At 42.1% G+C, this 17,033-nt stretch overlaps 1 protein-coding gene across 1 annotated transcript in view; it reads left to right on the top strand.

The window, feature by feature from the left end:
- WDR27 (WD repeat domain 27) overlaps positions 1 to 17,033 on the top strand; it is a 147,300-nt gene that overhangs the window by 29,981 nt on the left and 100,286 nt on the right. Inside the window, exons 15-19 of the mRNA XM_015415401.1 lie at positions 155 to 229; positions 3,347 to 3,450; positions 8,995 to 9,084; positions 14,359 to 14,480; positions 15,472 to 15,605. Coding sequence (XP_015270887.1) covers positions 155 to 229; positions 3,347 to 3,450; positions 8,995 to 9,084; positions 14,359 to 14,480; positions 15,472 to 15,605 — 525 coding nt within the window. The remainder of the gene's footprint in view (positions 1 to 154; positions 230 to 3,346; positions 3,451 to 8,994; positions 9,085 to 14,358; positions 14,481 to 15,471; positions 15,606 to 17,033) is intronic.

The raw sequence follows: 17,033 nt of genomic DNA, 5'->3' as shown, positions 1-17,033 counted from the left end.
CTTAATGGCTTCAAGTCCTTTGAGATATTACATGATTTTAATGTCTCTTGAATAAGGCTGATGTGTGTAGATCAGATCTCCTGGTTTTCAGATAATTTTCGCTGCTTCTACGTAATGTCTGTCAGCTATAGTAGTGCTCTTGCTTTACCCTCAGAATGACCATGTTTTCTCCAAGGACTACTGCCAAGCAAAGCAATTTGGCATCAAAGGGCAAGAGAAGTTGCAAACAGTGAGTAAGACGAAGGCTTTATAGAAACAAAGGTATTTAAGACAGATAAATGCAGATAAATATTTAAGACAGATAGATACAGAGAGCCAGTTTGGTGTAGTGGCTAGGAGTGCGGACTCTAATCTGGGAGAACCAGGTTTGATTCCCCACTCCTCCACAGGGAGCTGCTGGTGTGACTTTGGGTCAGTCATAAGTTTTTTCAGAGCTGCTCTCTCAAGGGCAGTTCTCGAGAGAGCTCTCTCAGCCCCACCTACCTCACAGGGTGTCTGTTCTGGGAAGCAGAAGGAAAGGGATTGTAAGCCTCTCTGAGACTCCTTTGGGTAGTGAAGGGTGGGGTATAAATCCAGTCTCCTCTTCTTCTCTTCTTCTCTAATCTTAGTATTATCTTGCAATAAAATATTGGGCTGTGTGAAGTTTTTATTATTTTTATTGTGTGAACCCTTGAAAACTTTGTAGGACACAGTTGTAATGACAGCTTTAAAACACGTTCAGCAGACCTGTCAGGAATTGGACAATAAGAAAAAAAGCTTAAAAGGGGCTAAAGTGTGGTGTAGTGGTTAATAGTGCAGGACTTATTTGGGAGACCCAGGTTTGAATCTCTGCCTGTGCCATAAAAGCTCACTGGCTGACCTTGGGCTAGGCTTGCCAAGTCCCCCCGGGGGGCGGGGAAACCCCCGCCCCAGAGGCCTGTTCCCCGCCGCCGGCGGATCGGGCCCTGGGGAGAACCCCACCCCGATGTGCATGTCACCCGGAAGTGACGCGACCACGCCGGGCATGCTGGGGGCGGGGCCACGGTCATTCGAGGGGAAACTCTATGGTTTCCCCTTGGATGGTTGTGGCCCCACCCCAGCGTGCCCGGCGTCGTCACGTCACTTCTGGGTGACGTGCGTGTGGTGTGCGCGTGTGCTCCAGACGCCGAACGTGAGTCCCCCGCTCCAGAGGGATTTACACTTGGCAACCCTACCTTGGGGCAGTCACATTCTTTCAGCCTAACCTACCTCAGAGTTGTTGTGAGGATAAAATAAAGGTAAGGACAATGATGTAAATCACCTAGGTCCAGGGGTCATTTCGTAGAAAAAGAGCTAGGGGGACTCATTAGCATAACTCATTAGCATATGCCACACCCCCTGACATCACCGGAAGTATGTCCTCCCCACAGCCGGCGGCGACCTCCAGCGGGCACCAGCAGGGAGCTCCAGGCCCCGCCCTCCCACACCTCACCCGGGGGGATGGCGTCCCCCCGCGTCCCCCCCCAAATGGATCTTCCGTAAGTCCCCACTGGGGAGAAAGGCAAGGTGAGGTATAAATGAATATACCTCGCCTTTTTAGGGATGATTCCATATGAGACAAACCATTGCCGTTTGGCAGTGATCAAAGCAGGAACACGATGGGTATAAAATTTAAGCGTCGTTTCCCTCTCCAGTCAATAACTGTCTTGAAAGGGACATATGGTCAATGATAATTTACAAGGTTCTGATATCAAGGAGGTTCCCGTAGACTTCTTAGATTGTATTTTATAGCCTCTGCGTAAGTCTTTCTGGATGGCAATAAGGGTTTCAGGCAAATCTTGAGATGAGATGCGGTCCACAAAATTGGTAGAAAGAACTTGGGATAAAGCATTAATTTTATTAAAGATCTTCTCTAAAGTCTCAGTGATGAAAAAAGTCTGCTAGGCTACAAGTTGAAGAGTGTCTTTCCCAGGAGCCAAATCCCTTTCCTCTTCTATGGGTAAGTCAGGAGAAGGTAAAGTGGGAGCATGGCTAAGCATTGTAGGAGTATGGTAAGGCAATGGGACTAAAGAATTTGCTTGTAACTTGTTTTCCTCTGAGAGGGAGGAATTATCTTGTAAAAGAGAAAAGCAGTTGCAAGATTAGACATTATCAAATAAGGTGCCTAGCTTAGTTAGTTTATTAGCGGGAAGCCTGCAGAGGTCAGAGGGCCAAACTCATTTCCTACTCATATATATATTTTTAAAGCCTAGCAGCTGATTAAAATTAATCTGAGATTTAACTTTTTAATACTCTAAGATCCTGATAATTTTTGACAATTTTATTAATTCATTAATTACATAATGGAAAGGTAAATTAATAAAGGTAAATTAATTTTTCTGTTTGATCCAATTTTTAATGCCCCCCAAATAAAAAAGCCTATACAACTGAAAAAGCCACAGAAGCTTTGAAAATACATGGTCAAGATTTTACAAATGGAATGAAGACTATAATAAAAGAAATATATCGATATACAGCTAATATAGAAAGAAATAAGAACTTTATTGTTAAATATATGCAAAAGACATACAAAAAATATAAGGTGGAATAAAGAAAATAAATAAATATTGTATGAGGTATTTAAACAGACAACTTAATGATGTAACATAACCCCTCATTTTATGTGTGTGTGTTTGTTGTGTTTGTTTCTTAAAAATAAAAATTGTACATAACCCCCCCTAAAAAGCCTAAATTACATAAGAGAAGCTAGATAACAAATTAAAATAAATAAATAATTGGATAAGGTAATATCTTAACCAAATCTTAACACATCAGTTGTAAAACATAGAATTCAAATAAACACATAACTAATATATAGCCATACACCCAAAGCTCAAACTTGTCCTTTCACTAATTCAAACCATCGTTAATAGGACCTTGTCAAAGAAGGGAAGGGGGAGAAAAAGGAAGAATAAACAATGAGCAATTAACAGTTACTGTGGAAAGGCCCTTTGATCTATTTTAATTTTCAGACCACTCCAGACACAACCAAACAAGGGAGGGAAAGGAGACTTTGGCACTGAAACTGAGAAAGAAAAATAGAAAAACAAAGGTAGAAAACTGAAAACTAAATTTAGCTAAGGCTAAGATAAGAATAAGCTAAATAGAATGCAGAAAGCTAAAATAAAATAAAATAAAACTCTCCAACAAAGGAGCACATACTTGTAGTGTCCTACAATATCACAATATCATTGGAAACCGCCAATGCCATTTTATTTCAAGCACATATAACTTTCGGGGAAAATATTTACTTTCCTTTTATTTCTAAAGGAAATGTCAGTTTTAGCAAGTATTATCTGTTCTTTTATCCTTTCACATTTTCTATACTATTGCTTTATTGTTGAAGAAGAAACAAAGACGAGTATCCATTGGCACATTCTCCTCCAACCAGATCTGAGAGGCATATTACTGTAGCTGATAAACCAACTTCTGTATGTTGTATTCAGTACTCAGGTATTGTAAAACACATTTCTCTTTGCATTGTGAGTTAGCTGCTGATACCTTTCAAATGTTAAAAGCCAATTCATGCAGGGCTCAGTAGGAAACTAGGGTCATTTATTTATTTATTTATTTGTTTGTTTGTTTGTTTATTTATTTTACTGTGTTTATAGTTTCCCCAGCAGATTCCACACTATATCAACAATATTCCATGCAGACAGCAAGATCTGAGTCCCATTGCACCTTAAAGACCAATAAGATTTCCAGGGTCTAAGCTTGGAGTCAAAGCTCCCTCATCAAGTATTTTATCTCATGCTTTGCTTCTTGAAAGCTTGTACTCTGGACGTGTTGTTGGTCTGTAAGGTGCTACTGTGCTCTAATCTTGTTCTTCTACTGCAGACCAACACAGCTACCTGTAATGTATTCAATAGCAGCCATTGAATGCATGATGTATGTGAAACATTTAATTGACTTACCATGTTGAGCTTCATCGTGGGCTAGGATCCAAATCCATGCAATCGCATTGCTAGCCCAGGAAGCACCTAGCCAATCACCTTACAGCAAGCTCCCTGAGCGGGAATGTCCGTGATTGGTCCTTATCTGAACAACCGTATTGGTTGGTATTTGTACAGTGGGTGTGGCTACATTAGCCGGGAGAGTTTAAAAGCAGGACAACTGCAATGTAAAAGCTGAACTGTTCTGTTCTGGCTATCAGATGTTGATCCGTGTTGGAGTTGTGTTCAAGTTGAAGCATAAAGCTGTGTTCTTGCTGAATCACTCTCCGACTTCTTTGTTAAGCGAGCGACTTAACACTACCCACCTAAAACTATTCCATATGAAGAGACATCTGATAAGCACAGTTTAGGTCAATCAATATGAACAGGCATCGAATGAACAGTGTACTAGGATAACCAAATGAGTGAGCATAGCATATCAGGCATAATATAGAGTTTAGATATAATGAAGAAAAATGGTATTATGTAAGTGAAAAACACTGAAATGTCAACAGGGTAATACGTGCAGCAAACTAATAGTATATCCTGTTTGTAGTGGTATAAACTACAGTCCCTTTACCAAAGCATCCTTCCAAACCATTTTGTTACAATACAACCCTATTTTTGTTGTTGTTCAGTCGCACAGTCGAGTCCAACTCTTTGTGACCCCATGGACCAGATCACGCCAGGCCCTCCTGTCTTCCACCGTCCTCTGAAGTTTGCTCAATTTCATGTTCGTTGCATCTATGACACTGTCTAACCATCTCATCCTTTGCCGTCCCCATCTTCTTTGACGTTCAATCTTTCCCAGCATCAGGGTCTTCTCCAGTGAGTGCTCCCTTCTCATTTGGTGGCCAAAGTATTTGAGCTGTGTAAAAAAGCCTTTCTGAATAATTCAGTTTTGCATAGTTTGTGGAATGCCAGAAGGAAGGGAGCCTTCCTGACCCCATCAGGCATGCCATTCCACAAGGTGAGGTCTGCAACAGAGAATGCATGTGTGCAGGCTATTGTTGATCTAGTTGTTTGCATGGTGGCACCTGCAGAAGATGCTGAACATAGGATAGAGGAAGCCCTGCAAATGTGGTCCAAGGCCATACAGAGCTTTGTATGTGATAGTACCTTCAATTGAAGCCAGCAGCTGTTAGGCAGCCAGTGCAGTGACTAGCAAAATTCCTTGTTCAGATTTGGATCAGTTCACCAGTTTGTGTATTGTAAGCACTCCAGGGGTCTGTGATGTGGATGGGGACCTCACTGGTGTGCTAACAGTGCGAATACTGATGGACCAGTTAAATTGGGTATCAGACACCATGGGTACATGTTCCTTCCCGAGCATCATATTTAAATCAGGATTGCATAATGAGTGGAGCTCTGGACAGATTATTGCTCAGGCAGCACACATTGCATATCTTCCTTAGTTCATGTTTCCCGCTTTCTCTTCTGTAGACATGTCCCTCTGTGAATAATCTCAGTGGAGGGAATTCAAAGAAGAACCCGTTGGTTCAAATGAGAGAATTTATGGCATATCTTCTCTAATGATATATGGAAATATAGAAATGCATTTTAAGGCCGCTTGGGGGCAAGAACTTCTGTGATTAATCCTTTTGCTTTTTTCTTCCAAGAAGAATAGGAACAGTTCATTCATTTCCCCCTGACAATTACAATCAGTCCTTTCCTGTCCTTAGCCAGGCCTGTTTTTGTGCAAATCTTGGCTGTAGCTGTGGATCTCATTTATGAATTAACTTCAGGATACTTGGGAGAAGGAGGTCAGCTGCCTCTCAAAATATTACTTAGTAAACTTATGGGCTCTGTCTTAAATAGTGTTCTGAAGTTGACATAGGCTCCTCATAAAATTTTCAGTTGTTGTTATGTAAACAACCGAGATCACTATTCAAGTGTAGCTACTATATTGATCTGATACAGATTTATATATCGCCAAGATCATTAGTATAGAGAATGGTGATAATCAATTACAAACTACTGAAACAGTTACAGTAAAAGTAGTAAACATTCCAGATCCACTTTCCTTTGAATACATTGAGTATATCTCTCCTTATATATAATTGAATAGTGGGTGCCAAAGTTCTAAAATGCACTCCTTTAGTGTATGGACGCTTGAACTGTCAGTCAGAAGACGCTGGCTGGGTTGACTGGCTGCTTTGTGCAGTCCCGCCCAGTGTTTCAAGGTCTTTTGCATATGGAAGCTGATTGGACTTCACTGCATTCCACACCTCAAACTCACCCCCCTCCCCGCAAGGCAGTTGGAATGTCAGTTGCATATGGAACCTTCAAGGTCTTTTGCATATGGAAGCTGATTGGACTTCACTCCATTCCACACCTCATACTCCCCCCCCCACAAGGCAGTTAGAATGTCTGGTGGAGTGTAGGTCCCAGGATCATGTTTTAAAAGCTGCCTGGGGAGATGGGGACCTCAGACAGGTTACAGTGCCATAGACTCCACCCTCCAACCCAGCTATTTGCTCCTGGGGAACTATTGTTGCCAATCTTGGCCCAGCACCCATCAAACCATTCTCTTCAACCCCCTGCTGTGCAGCACACTTTCCCCTAGGGTTGCCAAACTCCAGGTGGGACCTGGAGATCTCCCACTGCTACAATTGATTTCCAGATGACAGAGATCAGTTTCCCCTGGAGAAAATGGCTGCTTTGGAGGGTAGACCCTATGACATTATACCTGCTGAGTCCTTCCGCCCCCCCTGCCCAATGCTGCCCTCTACAGAATCCACCCCCCAAACCTCCAGGTATTTCCCTCCTTAGAGCTGGCAACCCTACTTTCCCCTCAGTGCCTGTTGGTAGGCAACTAAGCTTGGTCCTGTCACCTACTTTGGCCTTTGGGAGAAAACACATTGGGGCCAGTCCTGATAGGGTTGCCAACTCCAGATGGGAAATTCCTGGAGATTTGAGGGATGGAGCCTGAAGAGGGTGAGGTTTGAGGAGGGGTGGGACCTCAGACAGGTACACTGCCATAGACTCCACCCTCCAAACCAGTCAGTCCCACATAGGGAACCATTGTTGCCAATCTCCAGGTGAGGGCTGGAGAGCACTCAGAATTACAACTGCTCTGCAGAAGGGAGGGCAGAAGTCAGCTGAAGTCAAAGGGGCAGATAATAGTAGGTTGATGGTTAGCTGGGAAGGAGATGGGGTTGCCAACTGCATGCTGACAAATTCCTGGGGATTTGAGGGGTGGAGCCTGGAGAGGGTGGGGTTTGCAGAGGGGTGGGACCTCAGACAGGTAGAATGCCATAGACTACACCCTCCAAACAAGCCACTTTGTCCTGGGTAACAATTGCTGCCAATCTCCAGGTGAGGGCTACAGATCACTCACAATTACAACTGCTCTTCAGGTAGCAGAGATCAGTTCCTCTGGAGAAAACAGTGGACTCTGTCATTATACCCTGCTGAGGTCACCACAGCAAATTGACACTGTTTGCCCAAAGCCAGAGAACTCCCTCAGAGCCTCTTTCTAGATCCCGTTGTATTGCTTTCACAACGGGCTTTACTGCTAGTTCTATTTTTAAAACAGTAATGTTTTGCTTTTGTTTATGGGCTTATTAGGTAAAAAGTTCAGACATCACTCATGGTTTAATTCAGGGGTGGCCAAACTGCAGCTCGGGAGCCACATGCGGTCTAACTTAACGTTAATAAAAACGTGTGTGATATTTGTTCAGGTCTTGCAGCTCTCAGACAGCTGACATTTATTCTGTGTGGCTGTTACGTTAAGCAAGTTTGGCCACCCCGGCTTAATTAAACTGTGACTAGTGTTATTATACGAATGGTGGTCACTCCATTAAGCAATTAAGTAAACTCCGGAGCACGACAGAAAACCGGAGGGCCTGGCGTGATGTGGTCCATGGGGTCGTGAAGAGTTGGACTCGACTGTGGGACTGAACAGCATTACTCCAGTAACTGTGGCTTGTTAGGGTCTGTCAAACTAGAATCTGAAGCCGGGATATGAAATTTAACTATTATCCAGAGTTAATTTTAACTGTGGCTTTGTTTGATATACACATTCAGATACCTGAAAACCTAGGGCTGCCTTATACAGAGTCAGACCATTGTTTCCTCTGACTGACAGGAGCTCTCCAGGGGTCTCGGGCAGAGGTCTTACATATTACTTGCTACCAGATCTTTTAAAGCGGAGATGCTGGGGATTGAACCTGGGACCCTCTGCAATGAAAAGCAAATACTTTACCACTTTACCACAGCTTCACTTCCCCTGGCTCAATCCTGCTTTGTTCCCAGACAAGCTCCTCCCAGAGTACACAGAAAAGGTATTAAAATCAGCACTTGACAAGGCAAACCAGGATTTGAGTGGGCATCTAAATCCTGACTGTGCAAGCTAACCCTAGTTAACATCAACCATGGTATTACATGTCTGAACTGAGCCAATATGTTCTGTATCGGTCTATGATGAAGACTTTAAACTACTTTCCTTCCTATTTACAGGATTTGCATCATCCATATTCAGTAACACATATTTTTTAATGTGTTGACCCCTTTTTCACACAATATTTCTGGCTAAAAAATACCAACATTGTTGTTTTTTTAACATTGGTTTTTTAAATCAGTATTGTCCAATTTGGAGCTGCGGTGGCTCAAGTGGTTAAGATGCTGAACTGCAGGCTGTGGAAGGTTGGTAGTTCAGCAATTCGAGACCCGAGTGTGCCGCATGATGGAGTGAGCTCCCATCTCTAGTTCCAGCTCCTGCCAACATAGCAGTTTGAAAGCAAGAAATTGCAAGTAGATAAATAGGTACCACTTCAGTGGGAAGGTAACAGCGTTCCGTGCGTCTCGGTGTTTAGTCATGCCAGCCACATGACCATGGAAATGTCTTCGGACAGCGCTGGCTCTTCGGCTTTGAAACGGAGATGAGCACCGCAACTCTAGAGTCGGATTCGACTGGCTTTCGAGCAAGGGAACCTTTACTTTTATTGTCCAATTTAAAGTATAACCTTGAGTGCAGAATATGTAAGTGCAGTGTAGTTTGTCTTGTAGTATATTTATAATTGAAAATTATTGAATTTAGTTCCTGTATGAATTACCTTTATAGGAGATGGAGAGTTGTTGGCTTGTGGCTTAGCTGACAAAACTTTGCTGGCATTCAGCTCAAACCTTAAAGGAACACCAACTGTTTATTCAGGTAAATTACTTCTCGTCTTTATCATTCTTAGCTATCTTTCTATATTCTTCCTCTGGAAGCAGCTGATCTAGAATGACATTTTGCATTTTAAGCCCCTAACTCCTTGGAATTCTTCGGTATTCATACAGAGCAATACACTGTCTAATTGTTGATTTGTGTCAGCTTTGTTTATTAAAACGCACTTAAGCAAAGGTAACTAGATGTTGGATTTAAACATGACAGCTTATTTTTACACAAATGTATCTGGTCAAATAAAATTTTGTTAACTTGATACAAAAACATGATCCAACGCATCTGTTCAGGGCCTTCTGTTCACATGTGTTCAGTGGTCTCATCAGTACTTTGCGTGGGGTGGTGAGGGAGTTAATTGGCTTTATTGAGCCCAGCAGGGTCCTCCTCCTCTGCATGTAGTGGGTGGATCAAGTGTTATCTTTGAGAATTCATGTAGTTTGTGAGTGTTCACCTGAAGAAAAAGGTAAGTTACCAAATACAAGTGGTATGCTTTTTTTTTTTTGCTTTGAATCTCACCACTCTTTGCTTAGTTTTCACTGATTTACTGTGTTTGTGTCTTGTACAAGAATGCCAGGACACCTGATACAACCATCTACTTCTCAGGTAGATGGCTGTAGCTTAGCAATAGATAGAATTTCTAATTTAAAATACACTTGGATGTACAGTAGGGGGCATACTAAGACCTTTAAATTTCTTATTGTTTCATATTTCCAAATATAATCTACAAAGTTATGAAAATAGGATGTTATGTCGAGTTTTTCAGTATTGAATTTGTTCACACTTTATACCATTTAAATTAAGCACTAATTTGGATAGTTAATTTTTCAGTTGTATAAACTGTGAACATTAATTCTTATATAAGGCCTGTCTCTTAGAATAAACAGATATTCATTTCTTCCCGAACTGTTTGCTGATGAGAACTCCAACTGAGTTATAAACATAATATTTGCAATTGGTGGTTGTGTTTCTTGTTGTGAGCTTATTATTTCATTGCTGCTATAGCTGTTGAATCAAACATGATAAAAAGGGCAAAATTTATGGGGTGATATTATCTTAACATATTATTTTCCAAATATTTATGTTTGGAGGAAATTTTAAGGTGGATGTTTTAATTATCATTTGCATTGAGCTGTGAAACGATATGGAATTCCATGGTGATATGACTGTATAGGTTTCTTGTCAGTTACAACAATACAAACGAGTTATAAACCAGAGTAAGTTTATTCAGTAGAGAATTTAGCATAGACTAGAAGGATTTCAAAATAACAAAGACTTATGGCTGAGTAACTGATGGGCCATCTGCATGCCTACCCATTGCCACAGGGGCTTACCAAGCCAGGAACCCACCTAGATCTGTCAATGTAATTTCATCAGCAAAGGCTAGTCTTCCTGATTACAAAATCCAATTACCACCAAGCAGCCAGGTGGCCCTGTGCTCTGGGTTGCAAAATACCTGGAGATTTTGGGGGTGAAGCCTGGGGAGGGGAGGGTTTGGGGAAGGACCTCAGAAGAGTATAATGCCATAGAGTCCACCCTCCAAAGCAGCGATTTTCTCCAGGGGGAGCCAATCTTGATCATCTGGAGATCAATTGTAATAGTGGGGAGATCTCCAGGTGCCCCCTGGAGGTTGGCAGTCCTATTGATGAGGGAAGGGGAGTGAGGATGATTGAGCCCAGCTCCCTTGCTTCGCCTCCCGAACAGCTGAGCGATGGGATTTCAGGTCTGTTAAAGGGGCTACTAATGCACACAGCCCTGGATGTTGGACTGGGAAGGGCAAACGTGCATTTGGTGCCCATTAGTACCTGTGGGCCTCTATCCAGCTAGGAATGTATACACTCAGGAAACCTGTTTCTGCATGTGTGTTGCCCTCTAGGTTGATTGGAGTGCATGATTTTAAACATACCTGCTGAGATTCAAAGGGCTGTGTGGAGCTTTCCATAAGCATTGTACTGGAATATGGGGTTTCTGCACTTGATATAAAAATGTAGTATAAGTGTTAGTACAAGGTAGGACTAAATACACTTCTTACAAAAGTGTGAGTACAAGCTAGGACTACTAAGTTTATTTAACACCAACAATATGGCTGGTTACTGAGGACCAAACTAGACATTACATTTTTTAAAAAGTCAAGTCCAGGGTTTCCTGGACCTGGCTTATGCTCTCTGAAGCCACACTGCAGCTGCAGGGAATGTCTATTTTAAAATGAGGAATAGCCTTATTTGGTTCAGGACTGTGACATAGGGGGTCCTGCCTTCTCCCCCAATGCCATTTACACCATCTGAAATGGTGCCAGGGGTTGTTTCCCCCTTTCTACAGCTGCATGTGCAGAACCTGGACATTCACTCTTTAAACAAATGTAATGTCTAAAAAAGAGTAACATTTTACTTTGGTCCTAAGTACTTTGAATTCTACAGTGCAAGAATTATCAAAGGAAGTTGACTGAAACATTGTGCAAATACATGCATGTTTATTATGCCATAACTTGGAAAAGATTCATAAAAACATATATGTAATAAATAAATATTGACAACACAACACTGGGCTTTGAAGAAAGAGTTGCTGTTGTTGCTAAGCAGCCCAGGATTTACAGTAGGTAAGAATTCATACATTTCTGGACTTTGTTTGCAGGCTAAAAAGGTGAAGATGTTTGAATAATCATAGCAGACTAGTTTAAAGGCCTGTCTTTGCTGTGTTGTAATCACTTCTTACAATAATGAAAGAGGGATGTGCCCTAATAGTTTTCAAATAGCTTCCAGAAACACCATCAGACAAATCTGATATCCTTCCTGAAAAGACCTTTATAGAATCAATATGCTGAAAAAGAGGAATTCTTCAAAATCCTCTACTTCTTGCTTTGTTATCTTTTATACCCTGTCAGGGAGCCAGGGAAATAAACTGAACCAACTTGGTCTTCAGACTCTGACCCAGTTGTGGGCTGATTTTTAACTTACAAGCACAGCAGCAAGCTAACCAGTTTCTATACTGTCATTGTGCTCAGGGTAGCTGCCATCACTTTACTACATAAATATAAACAGGTATTCAAAGAAATATGGGTAAAACAAACAGGAACTAAAAGCCTAAGAACCTCTTTCTTACTCAGTTCAGTGGTTTTTCAGCCTCACTGTACACTCTGCTAAGGAATATTGTTCAATATCACAGAAACAGAGACTAATGGGAGTCTAGGGCAGGATTTGTGTATAACCAGGGTGAAATAGTTTATCTTTTCAAAAAGGCAAGGTTCTGCAAACAGAGCAAAACATAAAATCTGGTGTGTAAGAAAACAAATCTTTGTATAATATGCTAATTTGGTTAAAATTCCATACCAGCTAGCAATAGAAAATGTAATATTGGGTCAAAATACATGCATTATTACAGTGTGTTCAAAGTATTTCAGTCAGCTCTTACTGTGAGATTAGAGAGCAAAAGCAGGCCTCTGGCTTACAGCATCTTCAGATATCGCTCACGGCCTCTGGCTTACAGCATCTTCAGATATCACCCTTACAGCATTTTCAGATATCACTTGATATTGCTTGGGTTGCTGATCTAGACAAGTTAAAACCATACCTAGACAAGTTAAAACCAAAAGTAAGGATCTAGACAAGTTAAAACTAAAAGGGGAAAACCCCTTACTGTTTAATTCCAAGGAGCCCTTGAACGAATTGAAAGCACTCCTGCTTGCACAGTGAGGGATCTCTAATTTTCATAGATTTCCCACTCAAGTGGCTACTTCTAATGAGAATCCTGAGTATCTCCCAAATGGCAGGAGCAGTGACGTACCAGGTGATCACAGGCATTTTACCTACATTGCAAATAGTAACAAAAACTTAAAGATGGGTCACAAAAGCCATGAAAACATTCATATCTATTACTAGATACTGCAAGACAGTTGCAGGCAGCTGGTAAATGAAATAAATTTTTCTAACTACAATGAGAATATTTGGAAAAGTGGTATAAAATATATTAACTAAACACTTCCCAAATGGCCAGCACTTCTTACAAGTTGCTGGAGGCAGCAAACAACAGAGAATCTGTTGATTAAGGTGGATTACAACTGACTAGGTGGAACAGAGTCAAAACAGCTGTTGCCATGTAAGGCAAGTGAGTAGAAGCAGGTTGCTTCAACCTGGAGATTATTGCTTTGGCAGCTGAGTGGTGCAGGGGTTTTGTTTGTTTGTTTTATTTTATTTATTTATTTGTTTGTTTCACTTTTACCCCGCCCTCCCCGCTAGGCAGGCTCAGGGCAGCTTCCAAGAACATTTTTGTGCATCCACACAATGCCCTACCTGGATGGTCCAGGCCAGCCAGATCTTGGAAAGCTAAGCAGAGTCAGCCCTTGTTAGTACTTGGATGGGATATTTTCAGTAGCCAATGTCCTGTTGTGTTGAGCCTCACCTGGCCCCACCCACTTTCTGAAAACACTTGGCAGGCACCAGGTAAGCCATGCACAGGCACTACATTGCAGACCTCTGATGTAAACTATATAAATAAAGGATGCAGCTATTAAAAGGATATCTTTGCTAATAGAGAGGAATTCAAACTGGGAGTGAAATTATATATCATTTTAAAAAAATGATCCCCTGATAAGTGCCCGTGAATCTCCTCTTTGCCCTTCCTGCTCTGTGAGCAATCTCTCTAATTGATCACCCTCTAGTTTGGTGTAGTGGTTAAGAGCGCATACTCTAATCTGGGCGAATCGGTTTGATTCCCTATTCCTTCACATGCAGCTGCTTGTATGACCCCAGGTCAGTTACAAGTTCATTCAGAGCTGTTCTCTCAAGGGCAGTTTTCAAGAGAGCTCTCTCAGCCCCACCTACCTCAACTGACTAGGGGGAGGGGAAGGGGAAGGGATTGTAAACTGCTCTGAGACTCCTTTAGGTATTGAAGGGCGAGATATAAATCCAACCTCCTCCTCTCCTCCTCCTGATAGTTCATTTGTATAACTTGACGATTTTGACACTAAGGAAGCAGACCAATTTTGACAGGGATGCTGCTCCTCCTTTAATAGACCACAGTAGAAAGAAGAAAAATTATTAGCAAGTTAATAGCATAGAACTCTTCTCCTTTGTGGTTAGTGGAAAATAAATCTATAATGGCACTGACTAATTTTAATCTGACTTCTTGAAGTTTGTTTGTAACACACACTTTTTAAAAATATCTCTGGTGAAAAGGGTTGTTTGTAGATTAAAAAAAAACCCCTCATGATTTATCAAATCTCCAATAGATCTTCTCCCCTACCTGGTACATTTTTGTTTTGTTTATTAGGGCATGATGGCGCTGTTAATTCAGTGGGCTGGAGCCATGACAAGAACTGGCTTGTTTCATCTTCTGAAGACAGAACTCTAAGGATATGGTCAGTCAGCAATGCAGAGCCTGCTTTATGTCTGGTAATAAATAGCTCATGCTGGTTACATAGATTTTGGCTACTGTTCTATATGCCACGTGTACCTAAATAACCCACTAATTACATGTATTATGATTATATAATGGGATGTAATACCCATCAGCCTCTTAGTAAAACATTTCAAGGGTCTGTCAACAGTTTTGATTCAGTGACGGTGCTGAACCTTGTGCTCCTTGTAATTCATTTAAGCCTTTTATAAGCTAAGCATCATTTCATTCAGCTGCTCTGAATGGCTGCTGAGCAGCCCCCCCCCCCCCAACATGGTTCTTGACTGCCCTGCTAGGGATTCAGTGACATCCAATCAACACCTTTCCTCTCTTTTTCCAAAGCTTTCCCCCCTCTTTTTCCAAAGCTTACTCTGGCAGGGTGGGGAGGATGACTGGTAATAGAGAGACCTCAGGCTAAGGCCACGATGTTTCTGCAGTACTACTGGGAAATGTGAGAAGTAGTTTTTAATGTGTTTCTTAGTCCATTGTTGGTACTGATGCTTCTCATAGGGCATGGTAGCAATCAAAGAGCATCTAAGTGTTCTGAAGCCTGAGGACTGGGATGCTGGAAAACATCTTCCTCACTCGGCAGGGTACATTCGTCAGAGGAGAATCCTGCAGGGTAGGGAAACTTCTAGACCCCATTGGGCTCTGAATGACATCATCCGAAATGTGACATGCTCTTAGCTCCAAATGGGCTGAGGTTAAACAAGTTAATTACACCAGGGGTCAGGCTCATCTGTCATTAATTAATCTCTTAGGGCTGTGTTTTAGAAATAATTATGATATTAAGAATGTTAAAGCACTCAAGAAGAATTTAGGGTGAACTGAGATTTGTAGCTGAGAGAAATTTTGTTTAGTCAGAAAGTCAATTTAGCAGATGATATTACGTGTTAGGATGTTGTAAGCAGGGCAACAGTGAATCAATATGTTTTCTAACTGAAAATTGTACAACATATGATGTTAGCTATGCATTTTTAATTTCAGGGCAAGGAGATGTTTCATAAGCCTATCCGATCAGCACAGTTTTATTATATAGATACCTTTATATTGCTGTCTTGTGGGGCAGAGTTTCTTTTGTTGAAATACTTCCTTGACATCAGCAAGGATGAGATAAAACGGTAGGTAAAATTTACATAAACATTTTTAAATTCTCTAGACTATATGAGACATTGTGAAAGAATAAAGATGCAACAATATAGAAATGCTATTTAGTGTTTGTTGGTTCAGAAATTAAAATGAGGGCTTTCATGAATGCCTGTACTCATGAAATTACTTTGAATTTACTACTTTTCACATAAGGTCATACAAAGCTGCCATATACTCAGCCAGGTCGTTGATTCCCAAGCATTACATTATCTGACTGGCAGCAACTCTCTAGGTTCTTAAGCAGTTTTCCCCTTTGCCTGCTGTGTGACATTCTTTTCCTGGAGAAGCTGTGCGTGGAAATGGATCCTTCTGTATGCAAATATGTGCTCTGAGCCAAAGCCCGTTTCCATCCATTGTATGTCATTTGGGAACCCAGCACTGAAGAGGCGAGGAGACAGCAAAACACCACCGACATCCCACTGATATGCAATAAGACAACATACAACTTTCTGGATGAAAATGGGGACAGCTTTATTGGTTACAGCAGCTGCATGAGCCTTGGCACAGCATGGGGCAAATGGATCCAGACTTCAGCCGGTCTGCATGCTGGCTAATGAAAAGTCCCACCCCCAGCCTGCCTGCTGGGGGTGTAACCAGGGGATGGCAGGATACTGGATTCCACATGGATGGTAGAAGAAGAAGAAGAGGAGGAAGAGGAGGAGGAGGAGGAGGAGGAGGAGGAGATTGGATTTATACCACACCCTTCACTACCCAAAGGAGTCTCAGAGCGGCTTACAAACTCCTTTCCCTTCCCCTCCACACAACAGACACCCTGTGAGGTAGGTGGGGCTGAGAGAGCTCTGACAGAAACTGCTCTTTTTCAAGGACAGCTCTTGTCAGAACTATGGCTTGCCCAAGGTCATCCAGCAGGTGCAAGTGGAGGAGTGGGGAATCAAACCCGATTCTCCCAGATTAGAGTTCTTGCACTTAACCACTACTCCAAACTGGCTACTATGTAGTTTCCCTTGCCACTTGAAAGTGAGGGTGCCCTGACAACTCCGAAGCTGGCATGTCCCTTGAAACCCTCACCCCAAAATCCCCTAAGGGGATCCCCCAAATTTGGGGAAAATGGCATACAGACCACCTTTCCCCCCAAATGGATCCAGCCCCATGCTGATAACGCCAATGCAGTTGTGATAGAAAAAGACCCAACAACAAAGAACAGCCTGACAAGACATGCACGTTACACAAGCATAAACTAAAGGGAGGGTGGGCAGGCAAGACCCTGAGACTGACTGAGGCCACATGCAGTGTGGCAAGCCTTATATCTCGGCCAGATAGACCACAGTGGGAACTCCCCTTAGGAGGTCCGCCAGTGGGCAGCCCCCATAACCTCACCTTTCCATGCTTCCTTTTCTCCTTCTCATCTAACTTTTATCTGCCCCCATCTTCAGTTGTAT

This window comes from Gekko japonicus, unplaced genomic scaffold (assembly GCF_001447785.1).
Source record: "Gekko japonicus isolate JY-2015 unplaced genomic scaffold, Gekko_japonicus_V1.1 scaffold1194, whole genome shotgun sequence".
NCBI lineage: Eukaryota > Metazoa > Chordata > Lepidosauria > Squamata > Gekkonidae > Gekko > Gekko japonicus.
Note: the sequence above shows the minus strand (reverse complement) of the source record. Positions and strands in the feature narration are given on the sequence as shown.